Source organism: Lissotriton vulgaris, chromosome 3_1, assembly GCF_964263255.1.
Source record: "Lissotriton vulgaris chromosome 3_1, aLisVul1.2, whole genome shotgun sequence".
Classification (NCBI taxonomy): Eukaryota; Metazoa; Chordata; class Amphibia; order Caudata; family Salamandridae; genus Lissotriton; species Lissotriton vulgaris.
In genome coordinates, this window is record NC_141689.1 from 1,917,261,572 (window position 1) to 1,917,287,482 (window position 25,911).

Here is a 25,911-nt window from a genome sequence, read left to right on the forward strand (position 1 = left end):
AATCAACCAGGAAAGCGTTTGCACTACAGAGCAATGCTGATCGTTTTTGTCTGCTGCCCTCCAGGTAACAAGATTGCTGTTTATTTAATGTCACCATTGATAATGCTTATCGCCTCTTTGTACTGTAAACTAAACTACCTTACCATGCTTACCTTCATGCAACATTTATGAATAGTGCAAGAGTAACATATTCTTCTATAACTGCATCACATTAACACCTTAACCGCATCAAAGCTGGCAGAATTCTGCTCCTGCGCTGAGATATTCAAAAGCGCATGTTACGTGACGAGCTGGGCTCGTCATCAGCGTGCGAGGAGGCTACGCCATGACGAGCCCAGCTCGTCATGAGAGTGGAAGGGGTTAACTGCTTTGAACGTTCTGCACCAGTGCAGAACGTTCTATTAAGCGGTCGGGGACGCGTCGGCCAACGGACATGCACAGCACTACGGAGGTAGTGCTCGCGACGGCCGTTGGCCGACACCTGCAGCAAACGGGTTAATATAACTAAAGGCCAATTCTCCTCATTTATAGAGCACAATGAACGTCCTTTTAACTTTTTTTCCTGTAGAGACTCCTGTCTGATAGGGAGATAACACATCCTAAACTTGCACTACATTTTTATTTTTGCCAGTAAATATATGCAGAGCATCAGATTTTCACCTTTGTCAGTTTTTCAGGTAACTTTCACATTTGTATTTCTGAATTTATTTCTGCAAGTTTTCCTTCAAAAAGTGATTGGTTGCTAGGTCATATAAAATGCCCTCAAATAACACCTTTGTGGAGTTTGGAAGGCTGTGGAGGGAGGGGCTGCCATCATCCAGATATGAGAGTCCAATGGCTTGAACAACAGTTCTGAGGTTGCTTTCTGGGATGAAAAGATTAATTTTAGTAGCTGGTACCAGGCAGTCTATGTAACCTAACGTGCGGGGGTTAGGTTAGTGCCTAGGGTTAAGCCATCCAGATCCATGTCATTGAGCCATATTCAGACTAATTGTTGCTTGTTGATTTTGTTAAATAACAGAAATTCTGGCATGGTGAGGTAGAGCTTCTGGCAGGTGCTGGAGAAACAGGTGTGTATGAGGTGCAGACAGTGTCTGAGGTAATGTTGGAAGCAGAGCAGCATTTCAAGTAGAGTTGTAGATCGTTGGCATATCGGAAAGGTATGATGCAGTTATCAGTGAGTAGACCTCAAGAGGGCTACTTGTTGAGTTTGAAGATGAAGAGGGGCGAGACAGACCTCGGGTGGTCTTTGGAGACGATAAGAATCTTCTGTGACCTGGAGGTGCCCATGTAAATGAAGGGGTGTTGGTTGGAAAGGTATGAAGTGAATTAGTGAAGGACATCAATTAGCATTTGCAGAGCGCGCTAATCCCCCCTGAAGGGTATCCAGGAGCTGCGTGGGGTGGGGCACCTCGAACAGCCAGGTCTTGAGGCCACTCTTAAATTCAGTTAGGGAGGACATTGCTAGTGAATCCACCTGGAAACTTTAGGGTGGGGATGATGGTGGGATAGTCAACTGTGTCAAAGGTGATTGAGATGTCCAGCAATATCTGGAGGCAGCGCTTATCTTTATCTGTGGCCAGAAAGGAATTAGCTTTGATTTATGACGTGGTAATCTCCATGTTGCAGCATGATCTTAAGCCACATTGGTAGTTGTGCAGGAGATGGTTGGCACTGGTGAGAACTTGGAGTTGAGTATAAACTGCTTTTTCTATAATCTTAACAATCAAGGGAAGGAGAGTGACAGGTCATTAGGGACAAGTGTGATTTTCTTCAGAAGAGGCACAATATAGCCTGTCTTGTCAGTTTCTGAGACGGTGCCTCGAGAGAAGCACGTACTGACAAGGGTGAATAGGGGTAACAGGGCTTCTAGGGAGAGGGCTTTGATGAAGGGTATTGGCAAGAATCCATCTCTGAATTAGGTGACTTTGAGGAGGTTGAGTATGTTGGTGAGATCTATTAGAGATAGGGCTCTGTAGGATGATCACTGCAGGAAGCTACATTAAATCGTAGGTCTAAGAGGAGAATCAGGTTTGGTGTTGACGTGCTGCTGGATCTTCTGTATGTTTTCACAGAAAAATATGTTAATGGTATTTTATTTGTCTGTAGACATGTCTGGAGAATACGGGGTAGGAGGCAGAAGCAGTGGGTTAATACAGTGCCTGATAGTGTATTTGTCATGGTCACTACAGGATTGCAGCAATTTACTTCTTGTAATTAATACCATTCAGACAGTTCCTTTCTTAATTTAATTCATTTTTACAATGTTGGTATTATTGCAACCTTCCAAAGGGTACCCCTGAAAGGTGGTGCAATTGGCATGTTCCCAGAGGTACTCTTGGGTAAAGTTTTATGACTTTTTAACAGAACCCAAAGGAGGGCCACTGTGCTATTGCATCCGTTTGAGATACCTGGGAGAAAACAATCACAGTGAGAAACCCTCACTATATACCCTCACAAAGATTGTGCATATTCTGTTACCCTTTCCATCCTAGAAATGAATTTACTTAATCCCTCAACTCCAACTTTTTCCGTCCTGGTAAAGAGTAATAGAAGCTTTTTAAATTCTCACATTCTTAAGCATTTTCTCGCTTTTACAAACGTTCAATGAAAACTTCACCTTCCTCCATCCACTCTGCCTATGCGTATGTATCTGTGAGCCTTTGCTGGAATATGCAGAGGTTCAATTATAACTAATTGGTGCCGAGAATAATTAAGGGGAAGTGAAATAAAGTTTCAGGAAAGCCTAGGAAAATGCTACATATTACAATCACAGTTGAAGGCTGCTGTAGTGGGATGAAAGTGGTTCTAGCACGGATGACCGACAGAGTGTACAAATTGATTGCCTTAATTTCTATATCATTAGTCCTGGCAGTATAAAAAATTGTGAAAGGGACAGAAACGTTTTTATGTCAATAGAGCATGGGTCACTTTAAACACTTTGAGAGGAGGTTTCATTTGTGTGAGAACTAACTTCAACTCTAACTACGTTTCTTAAAACATTAGGACATGTTGATCAAATGAGGATGTTGTAAAAGGCTTGTTCAGGTGGCCTACCACCATATGCAACTCAATTGACAAGTAATAATCAACTTCGAAACCATTACCTGCAGTCATATTCAACTTTTTCAGCTTGCATGCACCAATTATCTAATAAATTCAAGCCTTCAGTATGGGGATGACTCTCATACCTAACATTATCCCATTGCATAAATGTGATTCTAGTATTTCTCCCATAGGGAGTCTACCCAAATACCCAACAATGCAATTTCCCGTACACTCTCCACAGATGCCCCATCACCTTAGGAAGTGAGAATATAACCACTTTCCAAAATGTGTGAATCGTGTGGCTTGAACACGGGGGATAAAGAAGGATACTCTTCCCCCAAACTCTCCAACAGATGTTATCACAAATTAGACTTATTTTTACTAATCTGGTCCTAGTGAGATAGACCCTGTGAATTATCTTCAGGTGGCTGAACTGAAAACCAGATCGAATTTAAACTAATTTTGGTCAGATCTTAACCTCATTCCAGTCTGCATATGCTAAGTGCCCAATATATTCTTGCCACTAACTTTGTATAGTGTTCAGTCTATCAGGAAAATTGTTTGTCAGTGTTTGTAAATTCAGGAGACCACCATCCTAACCAGGGATGATGACAGGAGCCTATGTTCTAAAGCGGAGGCTAAAAAATATACAGGTGTGTATTTACTTAAAGCATGATAACTGAATATATTTGAACTATTGAGTACATAGTGAAAATTCCTCATAGACACTTTGAAAGTAACTCATAGCCATGGACTTCATTTAGGGGTCAGCAATGGTCACAAGTGCGACCCCTATCTTGCCCCCTGCAACCACTAGCACAGCCATTGCAGGATGCAGTGCAAAATCGTGGCAGCGGGCAATCATTTACATCACAGTAGGGAATGGTGGCAAGCTTCCGTGATGGTTGACACATCTGAGTGTCCTGCGCTGGTCTCAATCTCAACTTTCTCAGGTTGTTTCAATTTCAAGATAGACCTGAAAGTGAGAGGACAGACACTGGGCTACGAAAACCATCCACTTTCACACCAACAGACAACATGGTTCCGCCTGAAGTACTTCCCTTTGAGGGGGCAGTACTGAGAAGCCTGGCAAACAAACCTGCCATACACAGTTTCAAAAATCTGGCTACAGCAGAGAGACAGGCGGTCCATTCTTTGGCCAGAGATACCACTATTGTAATTAAACAGGCTCACAAAGGGGGCACTACTGTCATCCAAACTAGCTGTGACTACGACACAGAGTGCAGACGCCAACTATCTAATACTACTCACTACAGGCCCCTGACAGTGGATCCTACCAAAGGACTTACAACGACTATTGCTAGCTTGGTAATGGAGGGTGAGATTAATGAATGGATTAGTAAGAATGAAGCAGCCTTCTTAACAACCACTGGCCCGATAACACCATATTTTTACACCCTCCCCAAGATTCACAAAGGGGTGACACCGGTCCCGGGGGGACCAATTGTCTCAGGTATCGGTTCACTCCTTGAGCCGCTCTCTAAGTTTTGTGATTCCTTTCTACAACCTGTGGTTAGGAAAATACCCTCCTTCTTGCAAGATACTAGGGATGTGCTCCGTCAAATAGAAAACATCGAAGGGAGGGAAAGAATGGACCTCCTTCTCACATTGGACGTTGAAGCACTATATACAAACATCCCTCAGCAGGCCACTCTTGAGGAGGTTGAGGCGACCCTTCTCCAAGAAGAGTGGTCTTCACCTACACCAATCTCCTTCATAATGGCATGTGCCACAATAGCCTTAACAGAGAATTTCTTTCAATATGGGACACTGCTTTACCATCAAATACAGGGGACCTCGATGGGTTCTATCTTTGCTCCCAGTCTTGCCTGTATCTACATGACGACCTTCGAAGAAAACATCATAAGGGCTGCTCATAACCCCTTTTCTGACAACATAACACTCCGGCGCAGGTATATAGATGATATCCTCATCCTATGGAGAGGAGACCGCGTGACCTGTGAGGCGTTCTGTACATGGATCAACTTACAGAACCCATTCCTTAAATTTACCGGTACCATCTCAGAGACAGACATCCCCTTTTTGGCCTGAGAATCTGGTTAAACCAAGAGGGGTTGAGCACTAATTTATACTGCAAAAACACTGACAGGAATAGCCTATTGCTATATGAGAGCCACCATCCCAGAGCCCTTAGGGACAACCTCCCCTTCGGTCAGTTCCTCAGGTTTCGCAGGAACTGCACCACCAAGGCAGACTATAAACAGGAGGCTAGACTCCTTCAGCATAAATTGCAAGACAGGGGGTACCCCGCGAGGCTAGTCCACAACTCCTATAAACGGGCCCTGAACAACCCCAGGGAAGCACTGCTGGAAACACACCTGAAAGAGTCCGATGAACTGATCACCTGTGTGACCTGCTTTACCAAGAACTCGGCCTATATTAAGAGAACCATAAACAAACATTGGAACATCATCAATTCCGGTGGGCTAGATATCCTACGCCCAAGGTTTGCTTTCAAGCGCACACCTAATCTGAAAGACGCACTGATTCACACGAAGCCCAAAAAGCAGAACACCACCACCCAGAGTACACTGTGGGGACTTCCACCCATAGTTGGCCATTATCCATGTGGGGGATGCGCCTTCGCCCACAAACCCATCATTGCAAAGAGATCAGGCTCACTGAGACGTTTGTCTGGCACCTAAAAAGGCACACTAACTGCAACAGTACAAAATGTATCTACATGCTCACTTGTCCCTGTGGTAAACACTACATCAGGATGACGATGAGACAAGTGAAGCTCAGAATTACAGAACACAAGAGCAGCATAAGATGCTTAAAAACACACACCAGACTGTACGAACATTACATGCAACAGGAACACACGGCTGACAGTGTTCGTTGGTTGGTGCTGGAAGCCCACCCGACCATTACCTCCCAGCCGCTGTTTAGAATAGAACAGAGATGGGTCCATCGGTTGAGGTTGGATACGGTGGGTCTGAATGCTTCTGTTCCTTGGACCACGCTAGCCCGCTAGATCTATCCGTATTACCCACACATTGATACTAATGACTCCGGTCCCACGGATACCGTAACAATCAGTCTAGGTACATTTACATCAACCTACCAACTTTTGGACTCTGGAAACCTTGTTACCAAGATATGGGACTGAGTGACCACATCATATAAATTTTGCCACCATTACCTTTCGAGGTATAAGGGGGATATCACGATCACATCTTCATGAAATCAGCCCTACCTATCAGCCCCTCCAAACTTGAGTGGTAATTAGACTATTCACGACTCATAGGTATCCAGGGTCCCGGCACATTAAAGCTGGGGAACGATCTCCTGACATCCAACATGACTATTGCAGGCAAATTTCACTCCCAAGATGGCCACCGCTTTTACACCCTCGGGATTGTCGCTCTGCCTGGGTTAACGCGTCCATTCTCCTCCCCACAATGCGCATGTGCAGTACCGTTCTGGAACGGCCCCGCCCCTCCGCTGACTGGGCGAGACGGGAGCAAGATGAATTTATAAGCTACGGTGGAAGTCCGAGCACGTAACCAGTCGCTACTAGTCCTAACCATACGCTGTGTGGGTAGGTGTCAACGACTGAGACCGCACACTGTGTAGGTGAGTGTACAGCAGTATCTCGAGCAAGCAACGATACCTGCATCATTTAGGTAGCGCTCCTGACATCGGACGCCTGACCTTGTGGGTATCATCTGGCTGCCTGAACATGTGCGGATGCGGGGCTCGTTTGTCACTCGCAGTTCCCGGTTGGCGTTATTGCCCCACCCTGTGTTTCTTCACCAACTAGAGGGCTCAGTTCCTCTCCCTGCCTCCCTCCATCGGGTATCTCATGAGGTGCTGGCGGGCGGGGGCTGACCCGGTTGCTTCAAGTGAAAGCTCGGTTATCCACACGGGAGGCGTACCGCCAAACCGCTTTTTGTGTGACTCCCGGGCATTTCTGCATATCGTTATGAACAGACACAGGATTGCACACGGGAGCACCAGCTCTGTCCCGAGTAATACCTGGTGGGCGTTCTTAATAACATGTACAGATTGCCTGTCTTTTCCTCTAAGTTTTCTTCTCTACTCTGCACCCTTTCTCCATTAGGTACCTTATTTTAAGGTGCTGGTTCCACGGGAGCTGACTGCTGGAGCACCTTAGGGAAATACTTAGGGTAAGCATTACAGTGAATCATCCTTACCTAGTTGTTGGAAGAGTCCTTTGTTTTTGTCTTCGTCCCCTCTAAAATATTAGAAGTTTTAACCACCCAGATTGGTGTTTCTCTGAACACTGACCCATACTTTTACATTTTCACCATCAGTGTGTTTATCTAGCGTAGAACTCAGTCTTGGATGTACCTAGAGAGGAATGGAGTGTAACATTGATTTCTCCTCTCTGTTACTTTTCTTCTAGGTTGCATCATTAAGGACAGGACCGCTTGGCCTGCACATTTACTGACCTCAAGATACACGGTTGTATTTCATTATTCACTGTGTAGTACATTGCACTTAGGTCCTGACGAATTGCTGAGAATGCATGAAACATGTTGACCTGATCAGAGGGTAGTAGATATTCTACTGTAAACTTTGCACCAGTACATATCTCCCCTCCCACCTTTTAACCAAGGGAGTCAACCACATTAATAAAGTTCCCCGTGGTTTGACTAACCTTTTTTAATTCACAATCACTCCACGACTACACGATCACTCGCGATTACCCTTTCCCTCTTACAGGCATGCAAAATATGGCAGGAACAAAAGATCTCCGGTAAAGAGCCCCTTCGCGGGTGCCCGTCAGACATTGCAGCGCCAGTCTGACGAGGAGCAGAACCCATATGATGAAGCATGACACCTAGCTTGCTGGGTGTGTGAGGGTTTTAGTTCCAAAAAGGGAAATTCCCCCCCCTTTTTACCTGTTCTGTTTCTACGCTAGTCTCATACTCCTACCCACATCGGGGAACTTTGTACCCTTCTTCTGCTACTGTTTCAATTGCAGGGCCAGAGTGAAGATGCCCGAATGAATTTTAGACCCCTTGTGACAAGTCTAAGGTGTTCACTCCCTTAAAGAATGCCTGACATCTTATTCACTGAGGAAGGGGTGTTAGGCGACCTTTGACACTGACTCTGGTGTTCACTCCTGTAATGGAGGTCTGACCTCTTACCCACTTAGCGAGGGGCACAGAAGGATTAGAGTAAGGTACTTGGCCCCCTGTCAATGTCACCTGAAGCCAGTGTAGATTGTACTGGATGCTACATCCAGTTCCTCAACGCCCTTAACGCCGCTCGGCCCCCCTGCCCTCCCCGTCAAATACTCTCCCTCCACATGTAACCACAGCTAGTGATCCCGTCATTTGCCCGCTAATATCAGTTAGTTAAAATGTGTGAATTCCCCTAAGTGCTTGCACCCATGAAGGAACCTCAAGGCGCATGCAGGGTTATATAATGTGGAATCTCAGCATATGGGTGGCACAAACAGAGCATGGCCTAACTCTGACCTGCCATGGACGCAAACAAATACTTCATGGACCAATATCATGTTTTTGAATTAGAACCGAAACAATACGACACACGTGTGTAGACTGTCTACTACCTACCATGTAAAAAAGAGTTGCACGAATAATGGCGATAAATAAAAAGAATAACAAGCACGTCTGTGGTAGGAACAGGTGAAGAGATTAAATACATTTAAGGTCGTTCTGGTGCCTAGCTTTTTAGCCAGAACACTGGACAGGTATGCCCTCGGAGGAGACACCACCGCCTGCTGAAGCAGAAGAGATACAGGAATTGTGCAGCTGCTGAAGTAACCACAGTCACGGGTGCAACCATGAATAGATAATAGAGACGAGAACACAAGTCACCTGCAGGCCTAGCGCCGGGACTTCATCTGCAGCTGACAGCTCCTCTCCTGCGCACATCCCCCGAGCCTGCATCCAGCCAGGGCCTCCTTACAGCAGCAGCATCCCCTGCCAACTCCGTCACTCTCCGCTCCCTGCCTTAAAATCAAACTCGGTTCCAGAAAAAGCCTGGCTGTTTTTTAAATGGCTGCGCCTGCCAAAGGACAGGACAGTTCACAATGCGAAACAGGTTGTGAAACCTGTCAATACGAGCCGTTGTGCCACCTTTGCAGAAGTAAGGGATTCTACGGTAACCTGCTGTATAATTCATGGCGGCAGGCCGGAATCCATCCACCCTGCGAAGAGATCAGCCGCCCAGCTCGAGAAGGAGGACGCACGCGCCTTTCCGGCCTTTTCGCATGAGACAGACCTCAGTCTAGACCACTGTGTACAAACACAAAACGGATTGCAGAATCCTATACATACGTCACTCTAGTATGTTTGATACACTTGTATATGTCTGACCAATGAAGGCATATAGCACCGTCCAGACCAAAGAATCTAGCAACAACCGGTAATAGAAATATGCAAATGAGCGCCCTCCCATTAGCAATATTTTAGCGAAATAAATGTACGACTCTTCAACACCCAGTGGAGCTCAGTTTATGTGTTCAGTCTAAGACTCCGCTCTAACAATTGACTGTTATCGAGTCTGAACAAACTGCCGGTTAACACGTAGCCAGGGGATAGAGGAAAGCGCGCCATGAAGTGAGAAAGTGTTAAAAGAAACGATGGTTCCCTTACGAGAGGCAATTAATGAAGCTATAAAACAGCTTCTTGTGTGTTTTTTCGTTTGCCGTGGCAATTTAGTTTGCATTGCAAATGCAGAGGCACAACTCTTAATAATTTCACTGTAAACACGCGCAGCATATTAAACATGGTCTCGAGCCAATGAAACAGCTCAGGCTGCGGATTCACACATCACCCCTCTGCTGCCTTCGAGGGTTCATTTAGAATAAATGAGATGTTCTTGTAGGGCCGCCATGCACTGCTGTAGGATTCTGTTGACTTTTTTTTGTTGTTGCGATTTCTTTGTCTGTAGAGGTATTCAATCCTCCAAAATGACTTTTATTGTTCCTCATAACGTTTACTTCTGATCTATGAAATGTTGTTTTCAAAAGACAAATGTCTAAGCTGAACACAGCTATGCTCCACCAACACTACAAAACAAGGTCTGGAAATCAATCCTAAACATTGGTTCGAATATATGATGGATTGATTGGAGTGCCCTAACCAGAACTGGAAACAGTTTACTCCGGGAACGCATAGATTGGGGGTCACGGTGTGTGCTTCGGAAAAGGGAAGGAGTCATGTGGGGTGTAGTCTGACAGTCCACCTATACATGTATGTTTTTTAAACTCTCACACACAGAAATTGGCAGCAATGACGTACTCGACATTAAACAAGGCCTGGTTCACTCAATTGGTCACAAGGAGGCTGCAATTTTAAATATCGAATAAGGTTAAGGCACCTGAACAGAGATCTATGCGTGCCCAGCTATTTTCAGGGGATAATTTTAATGGTAAGATAACTCTGGTGGTTAAGGCATTAGCGGGAGAAATGTTTTATCTAGTCACAGTTTTAGATTATAAAGAAGCATGCAGTTGCAATTTTGACACATAGAAGAGCATAAAGGGTTAATATCCCTGCTGCAAAGAAATCCTGCAAAATCTAGATGAGTTTGAAGTTTGATGAAGTTAGGTAAGTTGGATACATCTTCTGACACAGAGATAATTTTGTTTATTGCAGTTTTTTAGAAATGGGATTTCTGGTTGGCGAAGTCATGAGCCAAAGCCAGGCAGAAACCACCACTCTAGTCAGGTCAAGGGAGTTACACGCTGAAGATAACCCCTGCTCACCCCCTTGGTAGCCTGGCATGAGCAGTCAGGCTTATCCCAGAGGCAATGTGTAAAGCATTTGCGCAACACACACACACAGCAGCAACACACTAGGCTCACCACAAAAGAAGCTCCACACAAGGTTATATCAAAAATAACCTTTGTATTATCCCAAAAACATTAGAATCATAATCACACAATGTACACTGTGCCAACTGGCACTAGGAAATAATTTACAGGGGATTATATACACCTGACAGGGCCAAATGGGCCATTGTCAGAACCTTTAGAAAACACAAGAAGCAATTGTAAAACAACCAGTAACTACTGGCACAATAATGACCTCAGCATTATCACCTGTAACATAAACACATTTTGTCTGCATCACTTTGGGACACACTATGCGTAGACCTCATAAGCATAAACACATTACGCAGTGGGCATCATCCTAAAACACCATAGCAAGATTTTAGACATTAGCATAAATACATTATGCAACATCACCTTAGGCATAAACACATTATGCAAAAATCAGCGGTGCACATCAATAACACTACTACCAGGTGCATACATCACCTTAGGGCCTTGCGCCCTGTCAGTACACACAGGTACTCCAAATGACCCCATGCTAACTGGCCTTTGACTCAAAATGCCCTCTGTGCAGAATGTCAGGGCGCTAAGCTGCCATTTGCAGCAACAGCACAGTGCATCATGCACTTGGGCAGGGTTGGGAAACTCCCCCCTTTCTTCTCATTAAAAAACAAAGCCCACTCGTTGCAGCTGCCCGCTCTCTCTCGCGGTGCAGCTGTGACAAAATTAGCCTGGGCACCACTGTGACCTTGGAGCCCCACTCTGGGACACCTAATTGCCAAATTGCCCCAAGTCCCACTCCGGGACTTCTAAAAATGAAATAGCCCCAAGCGTTGCACTGGCCTGCTCTCCTGCAGCGCCGCTGAGGCAAACCGGCACTTCTTAACCCGGCACCAACAATAAAAAGAAGGGAAAGGCTCTAGCGCAGCCCCACTCACCGGGGCCTTGGATTCCTTGCTGAATACAACCGGACTCTGGCAGGGGGGGCCCAGGAGGCTCCGGTCCCCTCTCCTCTGGATCTGGTGAGCCCGTGGGGCTCCGCCACCACTGGCCGGCACACGGGGGTGTCCTTCTTCACTGGGACCTCTTGGGCCCCACTGCAACAGGGAAAAGGCACCAACAAAGTGCCTCAGGAGGCCCTCCTGCACTGGGACCGTTCCTGACATTCTCTGTCCGTCAGTTTCCCTTCTCCTGGTCCCGCCCACTGTTAGGCACGGCCACCTGGCTTCCGGGTCGGCTTCTCTGCCGCGGCGTCTCCTTTCTCCTCACAAGTGCGGGGTGGGTTCCCGCATGCAATTAAAGCCAAATGCTGGGTAGGCTCCCGCCAAAGAAGCACAAACGCGGGGTGGGCTCCCGCTAGTTAAATGAGCATAAATGCAGCGTGGACTCCCGCAAAAGCACACAATGCGGTGTAGGCTCCTGCTTCACTCAAATGCATGCTACGGGAACCCCCACGCTGGGTATCCTTTGGGACGCCTCTGTAGCCCAGCGCTGCAGAGGACAGACGCTCCTCACCTCCTGCTAATAAAAGGATAGCACTCACGAGGCGCTAGAGTCCTTAGGGTTCCAGGGGCACAGCTGGGCCCAGGCAGGCCAGCACAAAGGGCACTCCAGCATGGAGGCAGTCCCTCATGGCAGTTCCTCCTGGGCCCAGCAGCAGCAAGCCCCACATCACAAGGAAGTACAGGAACAGCACTCACATGGGGTCACAGCCCCAATATTTATATCCAAATTCCTTTGTCTGCCCTGGCACAGGGCTTGGGGGAACCAGTCCTAACTGTTACTGGGGAGTGTGGAGCACTTTGTTTACAGGGCTCCTCTTCCCCTTTGTCAGGTTGGGGCTCTGTCATCAGACACACCACATGGGGGCAGAGCCAGCATTCACATAGGCAGGCATAGACCTATTCATTGTCAGGGGACTACTCCACCCACTACTCCAAATGCAGATGCCCTATACAGCCTAGCACTGACTCACCATGCCCCTCCTGGAGCCACACCCACATCACCAGCCCCTGCCACTCCAAAACCAGACATGCAATGCACATCAGGCAGGAAGACACATAGCACACAGAAATACCACCTGCTAAAAGTGGCATTTCTAAAATAGTTATAATAAATCTGCGCACACCATTGCACAGCATTTATTATTACAATTACAAATATACCAAACTTGGCCACGTTGCTCCTCTCATATCAGGAATTACCACTGAAACAATTATCGAGGAATCCCCAATGCATTCCTTGGGAGGACAGCCCCATAGCAGTGAGAAACCCAAATTGCTGTTTGTCACTACCAGGATATGTCACACAGTTAAGGTACATTTCCTACCTTTTACCTATAATGCACCCTGCCCATAGGGCAAGATAGGGCCCACCTTAGGGGTGACTGACATGCAGTAAAAGGGGGGTCACAGACATGACACACACTTTAGGTGCCACGTCACAGCGGCAGTAACACTGTGCGCATAGGCCCTGCAATGGCAGAGGCCTGAGACAGGTTTGAAAGGCTACTTTGGTGGGTGGCGCAATCAGTGCTGCAAGCCCACCAGTAGCATTTAATTTACCAGCCCAGGGTATATGAGATACCACTTTACAAGGGACTGACAGGAAAATTAAATATGCTAAACAGGTGTAGACCAATCTTACCATGTTTACCATGGAGAGCATGCACATTTTACACTGAACAGCAGTGCTAAATTGCCCAGAGTCCTAGAACCACCAACACCATGTCAGAAAAAAGGCTAGGAGAAAGGCAAAAAGTTCAGGGATGACCCTGCAAAAAGGGCCAAGTCCAACACAGTTGATAATTTGCAGCCCTTCTAATATAGCACATTGAGCTTTGAACTGGCATCACGGAGCTTCATGCAAGCTGCAAGGCTTGGGGATTCGCACCTTATTGTTCATTTTCTGAATCTGTTATTTTAAGGTTGCTAGAAAAGGTTCCATTTTGTAATAGATTTTAAAGCCTAACTACATGTTTCGCCATCCCATGCACTCCGAACAATTAATGCCTAACAATAAGGAAAATATATGACTCCTACAACTTGTGACCCTCATTGTCTTATGTAATATGTCCTGTATGTTGATTGACACACTTCTATGACCTATTATCTCTGTGTAATGTGTCATTGTGATGTACAAAACCCTGATACCCTACATTGAGATGAGCAGCTCTATAAAAGAATGAAACAAAATAAATTGAGAAGTGCTATTTAAATAGTTATTTGTGTAATTACTTATATGGTCAGATGTATCTGACATTCATACTGACCATGAATATCTCCTATATACAGGGGTTGAACAAAGTAAAAAACCTGCCTCTAAATCAAAATTTTGCTTGAGACTTGAGAAGTTACAACAAGCTCTGTGCCTTTGTTTCCCGTCATTGCAGTGACGTATAGGTGTTAGGCTCCATATAGCTCCCAGCCAGGATGATACTTGAACAAAAGGAGGACTGATGGTTCTTTAAATCAGGTTATTGGTAACAAGGGAACCTGAGTGTTGCCTGCCACCTTGGATAAGCTTATTCTTAAAGAACAGAGGTCCTAAGACCATAGATATCATAATCAATGTAGAAATACATCAAATGATACATTTTTTCAATTGTTTATAATATAAATTAAAAACAATGTGACCATGCAGTGGGTGTGTGGTGAGAAACGTGCTCAGTGCTCTCATACAAGTGATATATACATGTGGCAATATGCACTCAAGTAAGAAAAACATGACCCATTTTATTCTTAGGTATAATCAAATGGGTCCATAGAACTGGTCGATGATATTTCGATCCTTTAAACAGATAGAAGAATCATCATCAGGACTCTAAGAATACAAGAGCACGAGAAAAATAGAGGATGGGCACTAATAAGTGTAGTGTAGTGTAGTATAGTTTGGATGGGGTCCAGGGGTTCTAGTAATGTGAGTGGAGCAGGAGTCCAGGTTCCAGGATAAGAAGACATATTTTGAAGCACACCCAGTCAACTTCACTCAGCCCTCCTTTCAATTAGTTTGTCTGTTGTCCAGGAAGATCTTGCAGTAATCCTCTGGAGGCCCTTTTACATTGTTGAAGTGGCCCAATCTACTCCGCTCACATTAGCAGATCCCCTAGATTTCTCCAAACTACATTGACACTTTTTGACAACTTTAGGAGTCTTTACAATCCTTAGACAGTCTTGGCTGAATTGAGCCCATTGGTGCCTTCAGCAATGTTTGATTTGTGTTCATCCTCTATTTTTCCCAGGCTCATATATTCTTAGAGCCCTGATGATGACCCTTCTATCTGCCTAAAGGATTGAAACATCGTCGACTACATCTACAGCCCTAATATGATTGTTCATAATAATAAACTGGGCTCTGTTGTTCTTCCTTGATACACACTCTTGATCATGTATTGACACACAAGTGTATAACTTGAATGAGCACCAAGTACATTTCTCACCACACACCATTTGCGCCATCTCATTGTTTTAAATGATTTTTTCAACACCGGCTCTGCCGCTAAGGCAGAGGTGCACCACCCCACTGCTTTTTGAGCAGTGAAAAAAAAAAAAATGAAATGATAATGCGACGTTATATTCCTTTTATTTATCCATAGTGAGGGAGGTTTATATTATTATTAGTCGGGTTTTGTAGAGCGCAAACAACCCAAAGGCCTCGTAGCGCTAAGTACCGTCATACTAAAAGAAAAGAAAGGATTAGATGAACAGGTGGGTTTTCAAATCCTTCCGGAATTTTAAGAGGTTAGGTTCACTGCGAAGGGAGGTGGGCAAAGAGTTCCATTCTTTTGCGGCGTTCCGGGAGAAGGAACGCCCGCCCCATCTGGTCCGTCTGATTTTGTTGACAGTAGCCAGGAAGGCAGTGCTAGATCTTAGGGACCTGTGAGGAAGGTAGGGTTTTGCCAGGGAACAGATCATAGTAGGGGCATTCTTCCACATAGCTTTGTGCATGAAGCAGAGAGACTTAAACAGCACTCTGGCCCTGACCGGAAGCCAGTGCAGTTTCCTTAGGGCAATGGTGGTTGAGTCTCGTTTATTGAGGCCTAACAGGAGACGAGCTGCAGCGTTTTGAGTCACCTGTAGCTTTTTGATTGTAAAGGCAGGGGCACCTAAGTATAGAGAGTTCCCGTAGTCTAGGCGGGACAAAATGATGGCTTGAACCATTATTCTGCGAGCTTCAAAAGGGAGAAGGGGCAGCACCTTTCTCAGCATACGCATTAGCCCAAAGCATGTGGCAGAGAGAGTGGTAGCTTGTTGCATGAAGCTGAGGTTGGAATCGAGCCAAATGCCTAGGCTCTTTATATGGCATTTTGGTTGAGGCGTAGGGCCCATACATGGTGGCCAGTCTAGCAAAGGAATGGGAATGGTTGAGTTACCTAACACCATAAGCTCAGTTTTCTCGCCATTTAATTTTAAATGCGAGGTTGCCATCCACTGAGCCACTGCTACCAGGCAGTTACTTAGATTAGAGGGGGAGAAGTCTGCCTGATTCATAGACACGACTAATTGCGTGTCATCAGCGTAGGTTATTATGTCTAGACCGAATGAATGGACTATATCAGCTAACGGCTGCATATAAATATTAAAAGGAGTAGGGCTCAACGAAGAGCCCTGAGGTACACCTTGATCCAAGGGCCAGACTTTAGAGTAGGTAGTACCCTCAACTACCCTAAAAGAACGGTTCTCCAGGAATGACTGGAGCCAAAGCATGGCCTTCCCCGAGATTCCCATCTGGTTGAGGCGATGAAGAAGAATGCTGGTGTTAACGGTATCGAAGGCGGCACTGAGGTCAAGCAACATGATTGCTGTAGTGCCGCCTTGATCCATTTGCTTCCTGGCCAGCTCAGTTACCGCCAGGAGAGCCGCTTCAGTTCCCAGTTTTGGACGAAAGCCAGCTTGGGAATCGTGGAGGAGATGGTTGTTCTCTAAAAATTGAGTAATAACCGAGTTAACGTGTTTTTCAAGGAGTTTGCTGATCCACGGAAGGAGGGAAATAGGCCGATAGTTGGCCATATTTTCCGGGTCCAATGTGGGTTTTTTCAGCAGCGCCTTAACCTGTGCACATTTCCATGCAATGGGTACTGAGCCTGTGGAAATGGAAGTGTTTAGTATGTTGAGGATTACAGGTTTAACTATATTCTCAATTTTTACTATCTGAGAGGGGGGGGCAGGGTCTGTGGGAGATCCTGATTTTATTTTTGTCATGATAACCGCAAGTGAGTTTTCATCCAGCAATGGAAACTCAACTAATTTTGGAGTCGTGTCATTAGGTAAGCTGGTTCCCATGTCCTGGGGTAGATTAGGTGGCTGAAAGGCGGAGGCAATTTTTTGTATTTTCCTGTAAAAATACTCAGCTTGACTCTCACATCGAGCTTGAGCTTTACTAGGGTCAGCGGGAACCAGGGGAATATCAATCAGGAACTTTGCTATCTGAAAGATTTCTCTAGCAGAGTTGGAGGCAGTTAAAAATTTTTCCTCGAAGTATAAAGTTTTGGTTCGTCTAATTTCTAATTTGTACTTTTTGATGGCTTCGAGATGTGTAGTTTTATCTACCTTACTACGAGAGATCCTCCAATGTCTTTCAAATTTTCTGCACGCCCTTTTTAGTTCTTTAAGATGAGGGGTGTACCAGGGTGAGCCCTTGGATTTAGTTTTTTCTTTAAAGGCCTTAATAGGTGCAATAGTATCCAAGGCTGAGCACAGCCATTTGGTATAATTCTCATATTGCAGTGCTGGGTCTGTCGCCCTTTGGGGGGGGGGCAGCCGAAAGCAGGTTAGCCCATTGGTCTGGGGAAACTTTGGACCAGTCTCTTCCAATTAGGGTAGTGCGAGGAAGGGGCTGCAATGGCGTCGCTGGAGTCCACTGAATAGGTATTAAATAGTGGTCGGTCCAGGTAAGAGGTAATGGGGTCCCTACTTCCAGTCTATTGTCGTTACTGAGAACACCATCGAGAAGATGGCCCTTTTCGTGCGTGGGCTCAAAGCCCTTTAATATAATCTGAAGAGCTGCCATACTATCCAAAATGCCTTAGCCGTGGGGTTGTTAGGGTCCTCTAGGTGGATATTTATATCTCCTAGTATAGAAAAATAGGATTTGCTAACCCCCAGGTTGGCTATTTTGGATTGGAGTGAATCAATGAAATCTCCTATTTGATTGGGGGGACGGTAAATAAGTACGCCAGAAAATGAATCTATAGGTGAGAGATCAAGAGTAAATAGCATACTCTCACAATTAGAGATATCAGCCGAAGAAGTTCTACAGCGGTAGAGGTTTTTGTGGAGGATGCCTAGGCCGCCTCCTCTATCTTCTGGTCTGTCTAATCTCTGCAGGGTGTACCCCATTTGCAGAATGGAAGTAATATCCGAGTCAGAGGCGTCTTTTAACCACGTCTCCGTCAAGAATACCACATCTGGCTCATTTTCCTCCAGCAGGAGAGTCATTTGCGTAGCATGTTTGGTCAATGACCGGCAGTTTAGAAGAAACATATTGTAGGATTTGCCAGGATGCTTGTCTTGATGGCTAGTCAGTGAGAAAGTACAATGAGGGCAGATCCCAGAGGGAGAGTCAGGGAGAATGGAGTGCCGACAGGTATGAGTAATCAGAGGCATTAAGTTTTTCAGTGTGATAGAATCATACCTCATCGGTCTCCTACAATCTGGTCCGCCTTGCACAGGGGGTATGGCCCCTGGTCCCGTCCGGTCGCGGACGGGGGCAGACGGGCTCGCCTTTGGCGCGCCTTCGGCCCGCCGCCGGCGCGCCCGCTGCGCCCGCCCGCTGCGCGGACGGGGGACTTTGATGTTTATATCCACTGTAGGGGGCGTGAGGAGGGTGGGATCGTCGATCATCTAGACCGCGATCCTACCCCTACCCAAGATAGCGCCCAAAATGAGTTAAGCGCCGAACGCCTGAACTAGCGACCCTTGTCAACTGGAGAGGGGGTAGGAGGCCGCCCTGGGCAACGTCGATCTTGCACCAGAGGTAGGACCAACAGGAGGGTTAAAATCGGTTCCAATAAAATATTTTACACGTTTTAAAATTGCGCTAGAATTCCATAATTCCTGTTCGTCTTAAATAGATTGAAAGGAGCAAGAGTGCTCAAGGGCCCCCGGCTTCCGCCTCAGGGGTGAAAAGGAGTATAACAAATACCTAGTTAAGGTGAAGAGGGACTCCTTTTATGTCTTGGGAGGGCGGGATCGTCGATCATCTAGACCGCGATCCTACCCCTACCCAAGATGGCGCCCAAAATGAGTTAAGCGCCGAACGCCTGAACTAGCGACCCTTGTCAACTGGAGAGGGGGAAGGAGGCCGCCCTGGGCAACGTCGATCTTGCACCAGAGGTAGGACCAACAGGAGGGTTAAAATCGGTTCCAATAAAATATTTTACACGTTTTAAAATTGCGCTAGAATTCCATAATTCCTGTTCGTCTTAAATAGATTGAAAGGAGCAAGAGTGCTCAAGGGCCCCCGGCTTCCGCCTCAGGGGTGAAAAGGAGTATAACAAATACCTAGTTAAGGTGAAGAGGGACTCCTTTTATGTCTTGGGAGGGCGGGATCGTCGATCATCTAGACCGCGATCCTACCCCTACCCAAGATGGCGCCCAAAATGAGTTAAGCACCGAACGCCTGAACTAGCGACCCTTGTCAACTGGAGAGGGGGTAGGAGGCCGCCCTGGGCAACGTCGATCTTGCACCAGAGGTAGGACCAACAGGAGGGTTAAAATCGGTTCCAATAAAATATTTTACAGGGCGGGCTAGGCTTTAATTACAGCTAGCAGGGGAGGAGTGGTTGGGCACTTAAGTGCGCATGACAGTTTGGCCAATCATCTTGGGCCGGCCAAACAGTCATGTGCTTTTTGAATGTTCGCCACTGGCTGTAATGTACAGCCTGGGTGGAGAACATGCCAAGGCTTATGGCCCCCGTCTAACCGCCAAACCAAAACACTCAGACCAATAACAATGCTTCTGTCATGGTGACAGCAGTATCCTGATTGCCTTAGGAGAGCCTGTGTGTGCTTCCTGCAGAAACAGAAGAGGATGGAGGTGAGGCGGTGGCAGGCAGTAAGTCATTTTATACAATTTTCTAATCCCCGCCTCACCTGTACTTTTCGGTGGCAGCCGCTATTGGTTTTATATATGCAATTGAATACATTGATCATTTTATCCTTTAAATCAGGACTTTGCTTGGGCCCAGCTGTTTGGGAAACTTGCTGCTTCAAGTTGTTGGCAGTTTGATGGTAGTGACGGAACCTCGTGATTTCAGGTATTGAGTGCCTAGCACATCCTGCTATTTGAAAAACGCAGTGGACTGGTGACACTTCTTTTACAACTTGAGTCAACAACGGGGAAACAGCTGCACTCATCCTCCTGGACCTCTCAGCAGCCTTCAACACCGTATGTCACCGCACCCTGATACAACACCTCAGCAACACAGGAATCCAAGGAACGGCCTTGGAGTGGATCGTCACGTTCCTCACCTGAAGAACCCAGAGAGTCCACCTCCCCCCGTTCTGATCCACGGCCACCGAAGTTATCTGCAGTGTTCCGCAAGGATCCTCGCTCAGCCCCACCCTCTTCAATGTCTACATGAGCCCCCTTGCAGCCATCGCATGCCAACACAATCTGAACATCACCTCCTACGCTGACGACACCCAGCTGATCCTCTCCCTCACCAACGACCCCGCCACCGCCAGAGCCAGCCTCCAGGAAGGAATGAGGGACGTCGCAGAATGGATGAAGCTCAGCTGTCTGAAACTGAACTCAGACAAGACGGAAGTCCTCATCCTGGGACCATCTCCCTCTGCCTGGGACGACTCCTGGTGGCCCTCTGCCCTGGGCACCGCCCCCAAGCCAACAGACCATGCTCGTAACCTGGGCTTCATCCTGGACTGACTCCTCCTTCACGATGTCCAAGCAAGTCAACGCCGTCTCGTCATCCTGCTTTAACACCCTGCGCATGCTCTGAAAGATTTTCTGGTGGATCCCCACGGAAACCAGGAAGATGGTCACCCAGGCCCTCGTCACCAGCCGACTAGACTACGGGGACACCCTCTACACTGGAACCAAAGCCAAAGTCCAGAAAAGACTCCAGCGCATACAGAACGCCTCTGTATGACTCATCCTGGACATCCCTCGTCACAGCCACAAATCTGCGAATCTGAGAGACCTGCACTGGCTCCCCGTCAACAAGAGGATCACGTTCAGACTCCTCACCCACGCACACAAGGCTCTCCACGACATAGGCCCCAAATACCTCAACAGCCGCCTCTCATTCTACACACCCACTTGCCAGCTTTGATCCGCCAGCCTCGCCCTCGCCACCATCCCACGAATTCGCAGACCCACCGCCGGAGGAAGATCCTTCTCCTACCTGGCGGCCAAGACATGGAACTCCCTCCCCACCCACCTACGGCTGACCCAGGATCATCTCTCCTTCAGGAAACAACTCAAGACCTGGCTGTTCGAGCAGTAGCAACTCCCCCTCCCCCCAGCGCCTTGAGACCCTGGCGGGTGAGTAGCGCGCTCTACAAATTTGCTAATTGATTGATTGAGTGTAATACAGCTACATAAGTGTGTAAGGGCCATTGTTGGGGAGGCGGTAGTGGGCTCTGTCCCTGCCAGCCGTGTGTTTTGCCTTTGAGGGCTTATATCCCACTCAGAAATATTGAATCCCCTGTCCTGATGATGCCAAAAGGAATCTCTGGCTGAAACGCGACCGCGCCAGCGTCAACACTTTTAAAGGAGTCCCATCAAGTAGAGTTGTGTGAAGGAAGTAAAGCGCCCTGTGTATAGTTTTGGAGGTGTTATTTCTCAGGCGCAATAGGGACTACCTTGTACTGTATTGCTCTGATGTAAGAGTGTACACACTGTTTGTTTTGTTCTCAGTAGGGGAACCAATTATTGATCCTGTGTTTTTTTCGATATGTGTATATGTTTGATATATGTTGTGTATGTTGCATATAGTGTATATATGTAGTGTATCATATATATGAGTGTGATTTGATTGTTTGTGTAATGAATTGAACATTGTATATATATGAAAACTGTACGTGTATTAGTTTGTTGTGACTATACTGTGTTTTCTTTCCCGTCACTTGAAACGTACACAAACTGGATTAGCAGAAATTAATTTGTCTTTAATAAGAATAGAGACCAGCAGGATAACTAATTGTACTCTGGCTGAAAATAAATTTTTTTGATTGATCCCTCTGCACCATTCATTTTTTGATTCTACATCGTTGATGTTATTGCTCAGGTATATGCGGGTAATTTGGGCATGGCCCCTACTATATATATACTTGGGACCAGCTGGAGGTCAAAATAAAAAAAAACTTTCATCAATTGCAGGTTGCTGCTCTGAACAGAAAGGAGATGACACACAAACACTGCTGATTGTGTACCGGTGTTGGCAAATTACACAAGGCTAAAGTCAGGATATTTCACTGGACCAGCACGTATCCCACTCAATAAGGCCTACTACATTCTTACATGATGGCATTACTGTTGAATCATTCATAGATTTGCAGGGCAGTCACATTCCATATGTAAATACAGTAAATACAGTACGATTTTGCCTCCTTTTACACTACCCTATACACTTCAGAGATAACAAAGGAGACCCTAGCTGAACAACAGGTTTTGGACCATCTAACAATGCCAGATCTCACTTCAAAGGTCAAAGAAGAACTTGAGAGTGACCTAACCAATAAGAAAATCGCTGACACCATTTTCTCAATGTTTCAAATGCTGGATCCCACATTACATGCGGTGGCTGTGCTGTTGGATGCCGCGAAAGCATTTGACTCTATCAAGGGGGGATACATGTTTGGGATCTTGCAGATTATGGGGTTTCCTGCGATTTTAATAAATTGGATACGACTCCCATATACTGACCCATCGGCGAGAGTGTTTATCGGTGGTCATACTTCAGAACCACTTACAATAGAACAAGGCACCAGACAGGGCAGTCCCTTGACTCCCTTGCCCTTCACCTTGGTACTGGAGCCCCTAGCATGTATTACCTGTCAACAGCATAGGGAAATGGCTCTGAACTTTTACACCGTCTGCCTATATTGTTGTATGCTGATGACATGGTCCTGTTCATACAGGAACCTCAACAATATTTGGCTCAAATACTCCAGGAATACAGTCGGTTCGGCCTATTTTCGGGTTTGACTATCAACTGGGGGAAGTCAGTGATAATTTCGCTAACAGCAGTGACTACGCCCCGACTATGAAGTACCCGCTGATATGGTCTACTGACCCAGTTAAATACCTGGGGGTGTGGGTACATTGGATCCAGAGATAGTTGTGCAAGATAATTATGGGAGGGCCTGTGCGTCTCTGGAGCAGAAGGTTGAGAGATGGATGACACTGCCCCTATCCCTGGCGGACCGTATTGCTGTCATCAAAATGATAATTCAGATTTTTTATATCTTTTAGTAACATCCCTATTAAACTCACTGCTCATTTCTTTGCCACTATTCACTCTCTCTTATTGAAACTGATTTGAGGCGGTAAACAAGCCAGGGTCAGCTGGAGTACATTGACCCTAGAATATGCTAAAGGAGGGCCCTGTGCCCCAGATTTCTACATCTATTATTTATGCGCACAGGAACAACATGCTTACTATTGGTTAGGGCTGCATGCTTTCACACCGCACATAGCAGTGGAGGATGGGGACGCGCATCCTATCCCGTTTGCTGGCATTATCACTCACTCGAGAAGGGGCACACCACAACACAACATTAACTCAATTGATACCACCATTTCTGTGTAGCAGGCCATTGGGAAACTGACAGCCAAACTTCCACTCTATGCACCTGAGCTGCGGATGGTCATCATGCGGCTCTCTCGGTAACGCAGGAAGTGGGTCCGATGAGGTCATTGAGGGAGGCAGGCATTGAGTCATGCGTGACGTCTACCCGAAGGGGAGTTTTATTACACCAGAAGAGCTTCAATATATCTCTAATCCCACTACGCTTTTTAACTTTACACTTCATAGACTAAAGCTTGCGGTGAAAGCACATTATCCCATGTTCCCTTCTGAACGTCATGCTCTTCAAGCTCTTCTTTTGCTCTTAGTTGCACCCTCACGTGGCAAATTAGTAACAAAACTATCTAGAGCAGTGCGGGAAGAGAAAGCCATCATTAGTGACAAAAGTCTAGCTCGTTGGAATGACAGACTTCTACCCCCGCTTACACTGCCGGAATGGGAGCACATATGTAAGTTGACGGGATCCCTCTCTCCAAATGGCAATTAAAGAATCATTCACTTCAAATATATCCACCAGTTTACCATACTCCTCTAAAATTGCACAGATTGGGCCTGCGTGACACTAGTCAATGTAAAAGATGTGGTCAAAAAGAAGTTGATTTTTGGCATTTAGCTTGGGACTGTGTCCTAGAATTTAAATTTTGAATGTCGGTTGTCCAACATCTATACACCATGACAGAGGTGGCACTACAGTGCTTAACGCACATATACTTATTGTGTTACATACCGCCGTAGCGGGTTGTGGGTTTTATAGGGGAATAGGGTAGGAAGTAATTTAATTATTATAAATTACGTATTTTTTATTTGTTCATATTTATTTAATTGAGATTTTATAGTGTTAATTGTGGCAAGTAATGTATTGTAATTAATTAATAATTGGTTGTTAATTAATATTAAGTCATTTGTAAATAATTATGATAATTGCTTAATTTGTTTTAGGTACAGGTAGTGGGAAGGGTGGGAAGTAATTTATTTGTAATGAATAATTAATTTGTTGTTAATTAATGTTAGTTAATTGCTTGGTAATTAACTAAGGAAATTGTGTAATTAATTTTAGGTGTGGGCTGTGGGGTTTATGGGGTAAAGGCTGGGCAGTCATTTTTAATTAATTAGCAATTAGTTGTTAATTTATATTAATTAATTGATTGAAAATTAAATATGGAAATTGTGTAATTAGTTTTAGGTTCAGGTTGTGGAGTTTATGGGGGAAGGGTGGAAATTAATTTATGGTGAAATAATTAATAATTATTTGATCATTAATAGTAATTAATTGTGTGTGGGTTTTACTTTTACAGGGGTACAGTGAGGTGAGTAAATTCATTTTAGTTACTTTAAAATCATTTGATAAATACTATTAGTTTTTTAATTGAAAATAAGTTTTAATTGTGTAATTAATGTTTTTACAGTTTAGTTTTAGCTGTGGGTTGTGTGGATTATTAGGGTAAAGTGTGGGAAGTTAATTAATGTTTATGATTTTTAATTTGTTTTTTAATTATTAATATGTCTTTAATTGCAAAAAAAATGTGTTAATTAAGGAAGTACATGTTTTAAAAGTTAGATGTGTGTTGTGATTTGTGTGGTCTTATAGGGTAGGAAATAAAACAAGTAAATTTTCTTTCTAAATAATTTCTACATAAAAATATTTATTTGATTGAATTTTTCATTTTTATATTTAATATAATAATTGTAGGTACTTGTGTATTTCACATGATATGTTTTAAAAAATCTCTTTAATATTAAATATATTTGTATTTTAATTTGTGACATATTTATATATTTGGTAATTTATTTTGTTTGTTAACTATTTTTTTGTTAATATTTTGTTTGTTTTTAATTTTCAACTGACTGGAGTGAGAATATTAATTGTTACCCCTCTGCAATCCAGCATTTACTGCTCCACTCACTGGTAGTTTTTCCACCTCCGATATCCAACACATTCCCTATTGTTACAATTATTGGAGAGGGAATAGTAATTTTCAACCCTCCACTATCCAACAATTTCCCTACTGTTGCACTGACTTGTGTAGAAATAATAATTTTAACCCCCTCCGCTATCCAACACTTTCCCTACTGTTGCACTGATTGGAGTGGGAATAGTAAATTTTATCCTGCCACTATCCAACACTTTCCCTACTGTTGCACTCACTGAAGTGGGAATAATAATTTTTACCCCTCCGATACCCAACACTTTCCCTACTGTTGCACTGACTGGAGTGGGAAATATTGGTTTGAAGTTTTTCAAATAGTTCAATGTTTTAATTTATAATAGAAT

General features: G+C 45.2%; 1 protein-coding gene across 2 annotated transcripts in view; it reads right to left on the reverse strand.

The window, feature by feature from the left end:
• The window catches only part of MARCHF1 (membrane associated ring-CH-type finger 1), a 1,592,900-nt gene that overhangs the window by 1,195,450 nt on the left and 371,539 nt on the right, over positions 1-25,911 (reverse strand). The window contains exon 1 of one of the 2 annotated variants that reach the window (XM_086962390.1): positions 8,907-9,176. The exons of the other annotated variant lie outside the window; for it this stretch is intronic. Within the exon in view, the coding sequence (XP_086818516.1) occupies positions 8,907-8,978 (72 nt within the window). The 5' untranslated portion in view covers positions 8,979-9,176. Of the gene's footprint in view, positions 1-8,906; positions 9,177-25,911 lie in introns of those variants that run through there. 2 annotated transcript variants of the gene reach the window in all.